Genomic DNA, 12,322 nt, shown 5'->3' with positions numbered 1-12,322 from the left:
TTGATTGTCAGTCTCTGTGATTTTATCAGGAAAAAGATGATAAAAGTCTTGAGTGATATGTGGAGAAGATGTTTTAATTTTTTTTTGAAATGATTCATAAACATTGTTTGGATGTTCAGAGGATTGGAATCCCACTGGTTTGAGTTGTTTTTTATACAACTAATCTCATTCCTCCTTCTAATTGTGGAAGTCATGTGAAAGAATTTTGTGTTTAGATCAGTGGTGGTTAACCAATTGATCCTTGATTTCTCTCTCCACAAAATTTCTTCTTTTTTCAATTGTTCATTGAGACAATCTCGAATGTAATTGTCTTGCTGTGTTTTATTCTCATTGGGATGTGAGATTGAATTTGAATTAACCTATTGGACATATCTTTTATACTCTTTTGAATGTGTCCAAAGTGGTTAATGTTTCATGTTTTAAGACTTTTTTTAACCTCTTTAACCTTTAGATTGAGAATGAATGATGGTGTGCTAGTCCAGATTGTTTCCCAAGCATTTTTAATCACATTGACATAAGTGGAATTCCTTGCTCAAAATTTTTCAAATTTGAAGGTTGTAAATCTTTGATTTCTACTTGTGTTTAAGAGAATTGGAGAATGGTCAGAGTTGTAAATTAAAAGATGAAACAATTTTGCATCTGGGTATATATCGACCATTGAGGACTTGCTGACTGTATCCAATCTTTTTTTTATAAGACCTTGACAATGCCTATTGTTGACCATTAATATCTATTTATTAATGCAAGTTATTTTTCTGAAGAAAAAAAAAAAATCAATTCCCCGTACGGCACAAATATGTTATAAATAGATTAAAAAAATAGCATTATTTTCTTTTCCCTTGACAATGATATAAAAATGATTAATTTATAATTGATTAGTCCTTGGAGGGTCCCATTTGTGGCGACCCGTACGTACTCCGGCCGGAGGCCCCTCTCTAGTCTCGAAAGAGAAAAGAAGCGAAGTCGAAGCCTCACGTTCGCTTTCCTCACTCGCATCGCACCTATCCAATCAAATTTATCTTTTTCACTCTTGAATGAATATTCCTCCTCCTCCTCCCAAATTCTCGCATGGCCGATTTCTGTTCTCGGCTTCATCCAACGGCAGCCTCTTAAAGATTTAAGATCTCCACCCCCTCTTCAAAGCGCTAACTCGGACCGGTTCGACTCGCATCCCCCCCCTCCGCCCGTCTTGGCCATGCTTCTCTTGTTTTCTGCGATCCACCGCCTCTACATAGAGGACTCCTGTGTCTCCGTGCGTCGAACTCAATCCTCCGCGAATTCTCGAGATTCTCGTCAGGGATTCCACGATGTCTGCCAATCATCATGGCCCTAGTCCCAGAGGTGTCCTCTGCAACGCCGGCGCCGGCGCCGCTGCCGGTACCTCAGATTTTTTCCTCGTGCCTTTTTTCGGTTCCTTTTTTTTTTGTGTGCTTAAGTTACAACGGGAGAGAGAGAGAGATTGTGTGTGCGCGTAGAAATACTTGTTTTGACTTGGTCAAAATGTCGAAAGCTCGAGTTTTGTTTTTCCCCTTTTCTGTTGTTATTTTCAGAATCAAAATTTTTGGATTTTGTTGTATTAAGCTGTTTGGTGGTGAAATTTTGGCGTAGGGGTCATTGCTGCAACGTTCGTGTGTCCGTTAGATGTGATAAAGACTAGGTTTCAGGTTCATGGGCTGCCTCAGCTCGCCAATACCACTGCTAAAGGTATGCCCTTTTACAGCGGGACTTATAGTGAGTTTAGCGGTTACAAGGTGCACATTATTGTTGTATGAACTTAATTGAGCATCAGAGCATCAGTGGAGTTGTCTAAGATGGAGTTTATATTATGGGATTATTTTCTTACCTATAAAACAAATGGGGTTATTTTGTTTGATTTCGTTTGGTGATTCAGGTAGTCTTATTGTCGGTAGTTTGGAACAAATATTTCACAAGGAGGGGTTACGAGGTATGTACCGTGGGCTCTCTCCCACTGTGCTGGCTTTACTTCCTAACTGGGCGGTGAGTGCTCTTTAGCTTTGTGGAATACTTGTTTATGTTTTTTTTTTGTTCTCGGGGGTGTTATTAGAAAATTTTGATATATCTATGAATTATGAAATTGTATGATCCACTTATTTTCTGCTTGACAAATGACACCTACAATTTGGGAAGCATCGTTCTCTGGTGGCAAATTTTCACTCAGTACCACATGGAACTATCGCTACACCATCTACAGGAGAGCCATGTATACCAACTGGTTCAAAGTTCTAAAAACTTGGTTAAAGTTACATTTTCCCCATTTTAAATTGATAATAATAGTACTTATAAAAACACTATAATAGTAATGGTAAGCAGAGTGGCCTCTAGTAGTAACTTCAATGTGACTATGGAACGAATTGAACTAAGGATAGAGAATGATTTGGTCACTATAAATAAAAGATTATCCATGCATGACTAGTTTGTCTTAGTTTTGTGTTTGATAAAAGCTTTTGTGGGACATGGATTATTCAATCTGCCATGTTTGCTACCTGCATTCTCAATTTCTCTATGTTGGATAATTATCTTACTTCATATAACTACAATTTATTTGTTCAACCTAATCGAATGATTTGCAGGTTTATTTTACGATTTATGATCAGCTGAAAAGCTTCCTTTCTTCTGATGGTTAGTCTGTGGCCTATTTCTTCCCTTCATATAATTAAGGATAATTTCCATATTAGTTTCAGTCCTTGAAGTTATTACCTTGCTGTACCTTCATATAAAGTGTTTATTGATGTTTAGCTTTGTTCCATCTGTAGATGAGAGTCATCATCTTTCAATTGGTGCTAACATGGTAGCTGCTTCTGGCGCTGGAGCTGCAACAACCATTGCTACAAATCCTCTTTGGGTTGTGAAGACAAGGCTTCAAGTATGTCTCTCAAGTACCATATGCCTTTGTTCTATACGATCTAAATAATGTTATCACATTTCATTGGGGTGTAGCCCAGTGCTCAAAGGGTGGGCTTGGGATGAGCTATAATAGAGTCTGACATCTTGAGCTCGGTTCTGCGTTAGGAATTCCTCTGGATGGGATTGTGTATCTGACTATGCAGAGTTTACTCCCCAAGGGTGAATTTGAAGAACCCTACCTCAGTGAGGTTCCTCATCATACAAAAAAACTAAGGTTGCGACATATAATGAAAAAAAGACACAAGGATTCAGTCATTTATGATCCTAATTAGGAGGCCATGTGGCAGTAGTACTTCTAATGAAGTTTCATATGATCATCTCACTCATGGAAAAAATGTTTCTTGTAATCACCTCTAATTTTGTACAACTTGTTGTTTTACTGTATGGATTATAGGTATCTCTCAAATTGTTAGTAATTTGAGTAATTGGAATTTTAGGATTCTTGTAACACCCTAGTCCCTCAAAGGGAATATGAATAATTCACGTAGGGTTGGTTGGTTATAAAGGTCGTCATAGGCGCTAAGTCCCACACTGCCTACTTACCAGGTAAGATTGAGATTGAGAAGTGATTATTGGGAAGCTGCAAAATGAGTATTTTTTTGGGGATTATAGTGCATATGTGGCTGGCACTTCTTTGGAATGTTACATATGGTATAAGAGCCACTTAGTAAGGCTGGCCATGCGAAACTAGAGCATTGTGTAACTCTGATGAGGATGTCAGGATTTTGAGAGAGGGGGTTTGTAATACCTCAGTCCCACATGAGGAATATGAATAAACCTACATAGAGTGGTTAGGTTATAAAGGTAGTCATGGGTGCTAAGTTCCACATTGGCTGCTTACTAGATTTTAGTAGTTGTGTAAGTTTAGATGATTTTCTACACCCTATGTACAACTTTGCATTATTTAATAAAATTTGTATTACCTATCAAGAAAAAGTAGATGATTTTTGGCTATATTGAAGGAAGTAGACTGTACCTCTGTGCAGTTATATTTTTGGCAGTGACATCTCAATCATGATGTTAATAAATTTTTGTCATTAATGGTGATCTGTGGAAGCTCTACTTTCTCACTAAATGGGAAAAAATAAAATAAAATTCTTGGTTTCTTCATCATTGTCACACTTTTATCATTTCATACTTGTAATCCTATTTTTTTTTTCTCTGAGCTACTTATGGTTCTGCATAATACTACCGCATACTCATTTTTAGTGCACTCTTTTTTTTTTTTTTTTTAAAGAAACTTAGCATGTTCTTAAGATGATAAAGCTTCAAGCATCATTTTGTCTCTTCTTCTTTGTAGACTCAAGGAATGAGACCTGGTGTGGTGCCATATAGGAGTACGCTGTCTGCTTTGAGAAGAATAGCTCACGAGGAAGGCATTCGTGGTTTGTATAGGTTTGTAGCTTGTATCATTAATGTACCATATTACTGATCACGTTTTTGTTGTGAAAATGATTTAGTTGTGCTTATGTTATTGTTTTTAACAGTGGTCTTGTGCCTGCTTTGGCTGGTGTCAGTCATGTTGCAATACAATTTCCAACATATGAGAAAATAAAGTTGTACTTGGCCAATCGAGGTTATTTTCTTCCTGATTTTAGCTCTCCTTGAACTTCTTAGGAAATAGCTTTTTAGTCTCATCCAAATAACAGAATTTTCTTATTTATTACACAAAAAGAATTCATTTATTTTTAATGTGATTGTATCAGCTAATACTACTATGGATAAACTAAGTGCGCGCGATGTTGCTGTTGCCTCATCAGTCTCCAAAATATTTGCTTCCACATTGACATATCCACATGAGGTACAATATTAAATAATGTCACAATATGATAACAACTATTTGTGGTCAATGGGTAGAAATTTATTTCCTTGAGGAATACTGTTTACCACACAAGTAAATATATATATGGCTTTTACAAGTGATAGGGTGCAATGCTATCGATAAAAAAAAAAAACAAGTGATAGGGTGAAATGCCATTATACTTATTTTTTCAGAAGTTGCTTGCCTGATCATGCTCCTTTTCCTTAGGTAACTCCTGAAAAGGAGAACAATGCTGTTTCCTGATTTTGGTAAAAATAATGGCTCAGCCTCTGTAACTTATGACAATCATCCTTGTTTTCTTACCTAGAAGGAAATCTATATTGATTCTCTGAATAGAATAAGATTTGTATACCCCATCTTTCTAATTTTTTGGTTAGTTACTATCTTTCTAATTTTAATTGTCCATATTGTCATCGAAAGCATTGAGAAGGATATTTTCTCGTACCTATTCGATCGGGGTATGGCTTAAATTCCTAGGACCTGATCATGGATAGGTTAATATTTGTTTGTGGAGGTTGCGCTGTAGGAGATCTTGACGACGGGAGAGCCACTGTCTAGTGGAGAGGCACAGATAGATGCGTCGGCCTACTCTGGGTCGCATCCCGCCACCACGGTTGAGAAGATGTTGTCGCCCGCGCCGGTGGTGGAAATACCTCAGATCCATGCTATGGAGTTGAAGGGAGGGTCACCGAGAGGTCGGGAGTTCTACGAGAAGCCATAGACACTTCTGTCAGCGACCTCTGGGCAGTCGACAAACCACCATGCCGTGCAAGCACCCACTTTGGTACAGGAAGACCCTCTGGTTGCCGAGAAACCACTACATGTCACTTCTGACAGTGTGGTAGGCTTGGGTAATTTTGAGGAGGATGAAGTGGAGCGGGCTCTGGTTGTACTTGAGCCTACAAGGGGCAGGTCCTCTATTGAGGGTGACGAACCTACTCCATCGAACTTGTTCCATCCGAATGTGTCAGATTGGGTAATTCGAAAAAGCCATAGAGTTCAAGCATTGTGTGAGGATAACTTGTGAGGGTTTTGAAGATGAATTTTTGGCATTACTTACAGCTATTGAAGCTGGAGGTGCACAATCCAAAGCTAATTCTTCACTTAATTTGGATAAAAAAGAGAGAGAGAACTCAAGAGGCTGACATGGGCTATGAATGATGATGGAGGGGAAATGATTGCTAGCTGGGGGCGTCTCAAGGGCGGGTAATGACCGATCATATATGAAGCCAAGAATAATTTATTGGAACGTAAGGGGGCTGAATGAACACAACAAACGGCTCCAAGTCAGAAATTTATTTCGTCAATGGCAAGGGGATATCATATGTTTACAGGAGACCAAACTAGAATTAATAACAAGAAAAATAATTTGAAGTTTGTGGGGAGGACATTACGTTGGGTGGTCGTGCTTGCCTTCTAAAGGAGCATCCGGTGGCGTTCTTATTATGTTTGATAAAGGGTGGTGGAAAGGTTAGAGGAATGTGTGGGTGAATACACTGTGGTCTGCTCCTTTGAGAATGTGGAAGATGGGTTCCAATGGGCTTTTTCAGGAGTATTCGGCCCCAATATTGATGCGGAAAGAAGGTCATTATGGGAAGAATTAGTGGGACTTCTTAGTTGGTGGGAGTTATCAAATTGTATAGGAAGTGACTTCAATGTCTCTCATTTCCCGAGTGAGAGATCAGGTATGTCCCACATCACACCAGCTATGAGGGATTTTTTTGATTTCATCACAGAACAGGCGCTTATGGATATTCCATTAACGGGAGGCACGTACACTTTGTCCAACACTCGTGAACTTCCATCCTGGTCGAGAATTATTAGATTTTTGCTAACTCCAAATTGGGAGTTATATTTTTTGGATGTCACTCAGTGAAGGCTACCTAGGGTATGCTCAGATCGCTTCCCCATCCTCCTAGACTATGGGGGGATCCAAGGAGGAAAAATGTATTTTAAATTCGAAAATATGTGGCTTAAATTTGACGGTTTTGTAGACAGGGTTCGACAATGGTGGTCTTCCTATGATTTCCAAGGCTCTCCAAGTTTCATAATGGCAAGAAAGCTAAAAGCGTTGAAACATGATTTGAAGTAATGGAATGAACAAAGTATTTGACAATGTGCTTCTAAAACACCATTCCCTTCTAGAGGAGCTACAAGGTCTGGAGGGCGAGAATGAGGCTAGAACTCTCTCTGAACCCGAGAAAACTTGCAAGAGTCAGGTTGTCACCGAACTTGAAAGAGTAATATTGATGAAGGAGATGGCTCAAGGAGGGAGATAAGTGCACAAATTTTTTCCAGAGGGTGGCAAATTCGCATTGGAGGAACAACACTATTGATACGTTGATGATAGATGGAGCAGTTTCTTCAAATCAGTCAATCATCAAGAACCATATCGCACAGTACTACGAACATCTCCTAGCCGAACAACATCCTTGGAGACCGACAGTAGATGGAATGACTTTTTCAGCATTATATCATTAGAGTGCAGGGTTGCTTGAGAGGCCCTTTGAAAAAGATGAAGTACCTAAAGTCGTCCAAGGTATGGCTAGCGACAAGGCCCCAGACCCTGATGTGTGATGCCCCATATGATATGGATAAGGGTAGGTGGTGTATGGGATCCCACATTGCTTGAGAATGAGAAATTCGTGCTTTTTATAAAGTTTTAATAGAGCTCCAATTGTATCATTAACTAATTCTTTTGGAGTATAGGTCTTGTGGTTTGGGTCTTCTATTGGGACATTACAAATGGTATCAGAGCCAGGTTTCGATATTGGGACCTGTGGGTTATGGGTCCACCACGCTTCCGCTTCGGGAATTTAAATGGGGGAGATTGTGGTACCTCATATAATATAGATAAGGGTAGGTGGTGTATGAGATCCCACATTGCTTGAAAAATAGAAGTTTTTGCTCTTTATAAGGTTTCAATAGAGCTCCAATTGTATCATTGACTAGTCCTTTTGGAGTATAGGTCTTGTGGTTTGGGTCTTCTATTGGGACGTTACATGATGAATTCACAATGAGCTTTTTCCATACTTGTTGGGAAGTGATAAAGGGCGACCTTATGCAGGTATTTCAAGATTTCCATAATAATGCTAGATTTGAAAAAAGTCTGAATGCTAATTTTTTAGCTCTCATTCCCAAAAAGGTGGGATCAGTGGATGTTCGAGATTATTGTCCCATTAGCATTGTGAATGGGGTCTACAAGATTCTCTCCAAGGTGCTAGTGAACCGATTGAGTACGGTGATGGACAAGCTAATCTCGAAACCTCAAAACGCATTTGTTAAAGGCAAACAAATTTTGGATTCGGTTTTAATTGCTAATGAACTGTTGGATTGACGACTCAAATCTTGAGGACCGAGTTTACTATGCAAACTAGATATGGAAAAAAGCCTATGATCATGTAAATTGGAAGTTCTTTCTTTATCTACTTAAAAGATGTGGTTTTGGAGAGAAATGGTTGAATTGGGTAGAATTCTGCATCTCAACTGTCCGTTTTTCTGTCTTGGTGAATGGTTCACTTGTGGGTTTTTTCGACTCATCCCGTGGCTTGAGACATGGGGATTCGCTCTCTCCATTACTCTTTTTATTTGTCATGTAAGCTCTTAGTAAAATGATTGCAAGCCTTGTGGAGGGTAGCTTTCTCTATGGCTTCTCGGTGGGGAATGGTCATTATAGCTCTATCGTTATCTCTCATTCGTTGTTTGCGGATGATACTCTCATTTTCTGTGGACCTAATATTGGGCATATCCAATGTTTGAAGACTCTACTTCTCTGTTTTGAAGCTGTCTCAGGTTTGAGAGTTAACCTCTCAAAGTTTGAAATGGTACTAGTGGGGACTGTTACCGATGTGGCGACTCTAGCCTCTCTCTTGGGATGTAAGGTATCTTTTCTACCTCTAAAGTATTTTAGCTTATCCTTGGGCACTTCCTTTAAATTAGAGCAGATTTGGAATGTAGTGATTGAGAAAGTGGAATGCAGACTTACATCTTGGAAGATGTTGTATTTGTCTAAAGGTGGTAGGCTCATCTTGATTAAAAGTACTCTATCCAACTTTCCACTTATTTTTTGTCCTTGCTCCCGTTACCAGCAAAGGTTACAAAATGTCTTGAGAAGCTACAACTCGACTTTTTGTGGAGTGGTTTGGGGGATGAGTTCAAATTCCATTTGGTTAATTGGTAAATGGTTTGTACTCCAACTTCAGGGGATGGATTGATAATTCGTAACTTGATGAAGTTCAACCAAGCTCTATTGGGTAAATGTTTGTGGTGGTATGAACATGAAATGGGGGCCCTGTGGAAGTCTGTTATTGATGTGCAGGTTGGGGAGACATGGGGTGGTTGGTGTTCGAATGTGGTACGTGACCCATATGGGTTGGGCGTGGAAATACATTAGGAAGGGTTGGGAGATGTTTAGGAGACGTACACATTTTTTAGTGGGTGATGGCTCTCATGTTAGATTTTGGTATGACAACTGGTGTGGTGAATGAAGCCTCAAAGATACTTTTCCTGCCATATTTGAGCTCGCATGAATGAAGGGTGCAGCGATATCAGATCTCTTGGTGTTTTTTGGTGGCTCCCCTCAATGGAATATTGATTTCATTAGGGCAGCCCAAGACTGGGAGTTGGAGATGATCACAAAGTTCTATGCGGCACTATCTTCTGTACGTATGACTGAGGGCATTATGGATAGGATGATTTGGAGTCCATCTTAGAAAGGCAAGTTCACTGTCAGATCTTTTCACAAAGTTTTAACGAGCCCAGACATGCACACATTTCCATGGAAGAGCATTTGGCAGAGAAAAGCCCCTTCAAAAGCTACTTTTTTTGTCTGGATAGCAGCATTGGGCAGAATTCTCACCACATATAACTTGAGGAAACGTCGGATAGTGGTGTTGGATTGGTGCTGTATGTGCAAGAAAGATGGGGCATCAGTAGATTATCTGTTTCTACATTGTGAGGTGGTGAGGAACATGTGGGATTACTTCTTCTCAGGACTCAGTTTATCATGGGTCATGCGTTTTAGTTTTGTGGATTTTCTAGCTAGCTGGAGAGGTCTTTTCGGTAATTCACAAGTTGCAATAATCTGGAAAATGGTCCCTATCTGCATGTGTTGGTGTATATAGCGGGAATGAAATAATAGAAGTTTCGAAAACCGTGAGAAGACAATGGAGGAGCTGAAAGTTTTTTTCTTTAAAACATTGTTCTCATGGGTGGGGGCCATTGTATGTAACAGACTAAATGTCCATGACTTTTTACTATCAGTTGTAAACTTTAGTCAAGTATTTCTCATGTATACTTCCTGTGTACTTGAGTTTTGCCTATTCTTATGAATAAAATACCTTGATTACCAATCAAAAAAAATATTTGTCAAATATCCTATTCTCAAACTGACTTGGGTTTGGTACAACATTCTGTTATCGCACCATTTTCAATTTAGGGTTTACTACAGTTCCTTTTCTAGATGTACTGCCACATCAGCAGACTAATTTTGATTCTCATTCATATTTTGCAGGTGGTACGCTCAAGGCTTCAAGAGCAGGGCCACCACTCGGAGAAGCGGTACTCAGGTGTAACTGATTGCATTAAGAAAGTATTTCAACAAGAAGGCCTCCCTGGTTTTTACCGTGGGTGCGCTACCAACCTGCTGCGAACGACCCCAGCTGCTGTAATCACATTTACCAGCTTTGAGATGATTCACCGTTTTCTTGTCAATCTTTTCCCTCCTGATTCACAACCTCACACATTGTAAAGATGAATCAAACCGAATCAAGGATTTAAAGAAGAAACTTGCATTATTGCAAGCACCTTCCAACCACCTCCCAACAGCCATCAATGCAGTTGTTGATTTATTTGTGTATCTTAATTGATTTTGGTAGTTTTGAGCCCCATTTAAAGATGTTTCAGTTCACGTTACCTATTCAAACTTAGAGCTGATTCTGTTTATACAGACAGTGATTATGATGAAAAATGTTACAATATAGTTCAATCAATACAATAATTTCCTGGGCACTACTGAATAATAAGGAAGTGACCATGTACCATGTTTGAAATATTTGTCAATTGGATGCCATTTAATTGTAATTTACTACATATTGTTTTTTTTTTTTTTAAGAAAATTTACATATTGTTAAATAGGCAGACACTGAAATGTGCAAGTAGTCCTTTTCTTGTATCTTAAAGAAGTTGGGTCCCATTTTATTTCTTATTTATTATTTTACCCCTTCTTCCTTGTAGTGTGGTTGGTTGTATATGTTTATAACTTGAGTAATGTTAGATACAGTCACGAATTAATAAGTATTGTGCACATCTTTTAAAAATGAATTAGATTTATTATTAAAATTTTTTTTTTTTTTAATGATCTTCATCTACCCTACGGCCGTACGTGAAGCTGCCCAACTCGTTACTTTCCTGATCGTCAGAGGTGACTAGCAGCTCTTAACATAAATAGTTACTATACGGAAGAGCAAGTAAAAGTTATGAGTCAGAGTTTCCATTTTCGTAGTTTTTTCTTTCCCCAATAGAAGTTTCTGGTATTTAATATTTGACATGCCACAGGCTCTAAAGTTGTCATGTGTCCTGTAGAAAGCAACATGCTTTTAGTTTTAGTGATCAATCTTGACTATTACAAAAGGAAGTGGAGACCATAGCCTGGATGTTCAGTAGGGGTGTCCAAGTGAAGAAGTAATGTGGCGTCTTTCATGGCAAGCGTAACCAGGGTGTGATCGCTTCGCACCAACAATACGCGTCCAATAAAGCTTCTTACCAATTTCTTGACTGAATTGAACAGTGCGATGCAGAACAAACAGACATAATATTTGATGGTTCAATTATGGAAATAGACATACGACACCCACTCAAAAGACATTGCGATTAATTGTAGTTCTAATTGTTTTTCAAGCCCTTGTGCGATCCAATTAGGACCTTACCTACGTAAACAACATCATGTACAACAATTTCTTTGATAGAGAGCTAGACCACAAAGGAAGTCCTTACTGCATTTTTTTTAAGAGAAAACCTTAAATGTAAAGAATGGCCTCTTATGGGAGAAATCTACTTCGAGGGGGTGGGGTTTTGTTTGATTCATTGCATTCAAGATGGATACCGACCGCCTACTGATGAGTAATATTAGATATAGACATAGGTTATGCAAGCACTGCACACTCTTTTTAAAAAAGGGTGGAATCCAACATTAAAAAATTAATTTTTTCATATTCTTATTTTTTATTTGATTTATTGTATGATGTAGCAATATTGTGCATGTGAAGTTGAGTTGGTTTGATTCAGATGCGTGTCAACATTCTATATTTCTAATGGTGTTGATGTTAGGCACCATTAGGGTCATGCATTTGTGTACAAAGAGAACGAGAGTGATGTGAATCAAAATGGAAATCTATACATACATACATATATATATATATATTATATCTAAAATGACCTTAAAACCACATTTCTTTTTTCTTTTTTCCTTCAAAAAAACAAAAGAAAACTCATAACAATGATTGGTTAACCTTCAAAACAATATACTGATTATTAGAAAAATCTTGTATCTTTCCATCCCAATGCCAGCCTTAAGTG

The 12,322-nt window shown here is 38.6% G+C and overlaps 1 protein-coding gene across 1 annotated transcript; it reads left to right on the top strand.

Moving 5' to 3' along the window:
* The first annotated feature begins 887 nt into the window (after positions 1–887).
* LOC108994143 (nicotinamide adenine dinucleotide transporter 1, chloroplastic-like) lies at positions 888–10,788 on the top strand. The gene is made up of 9 exons (XM_018969243.2): positions 888–1,377; positions 1,609–1,704; positions 1,892–1,998; positions 2,592–2,640; positions 2,775–2,884; positions 4,226–4,320; positions 4,413–4,501; positions 4,632–4,726; positions 10,260–10,788. The coding sequence occupies exons 1-9, from the start codon at positions 1,308–1,310 to the stop codon at positions 10,494–10,496; spliced, it is 948 nt and encodes a 315-aa protein (XP_018824788.1). The 5' UTR covers positions 888–1,307; the 3' UTR covers positions 10,497–10,788.
* Positions 10,789–12,322: the final 1,534 nt, after the last annotated feature.

This window comes from Juglans regia, chromosome 11, assembly GCF_001411555.2.
Source record: "Juglans regia cultivar Chandler chromosome 11, Walnut 2.0, whole genome shotgun sequence".
Lineage (NCBI taxonomy): Eukaryota > Viridiplantae > Streptophyta > Magnoliopsida > Fagales > Juglandaceae > Juglans > Juglans regia.
The sequence above is the reverse complement of the archived record's forward strand: the minus strand, read 5'-3'. Positions and strand labels throughout refer to the sequence as shown.

Excerpts from the sequence above, each read along its gene's own strand:
- LOC108994143 (XM_018969243.2), top strand. The coding sequence starts at position 1,308 with ATGTCTGCCAATCATCATGGCCCTAGTCCCAGAGGTGTCCTCTGCAAC. Across the intron at positions 4,321-4,412 it reads GGCATTCGTGGTTTGTATAG|TGGTCTTGTGCCTGCTTTGG; the intron begins GTTTGTAGCTTG and ends TGTTTTTAACAG. Across the intron at positions 4,502-4,631 it reads GTTGTACTTGGCCAATCGAG|CTAATACTACTATGGATAAA; the intron begins GTTATTTTCTTC and ends TGATTGTATCAG.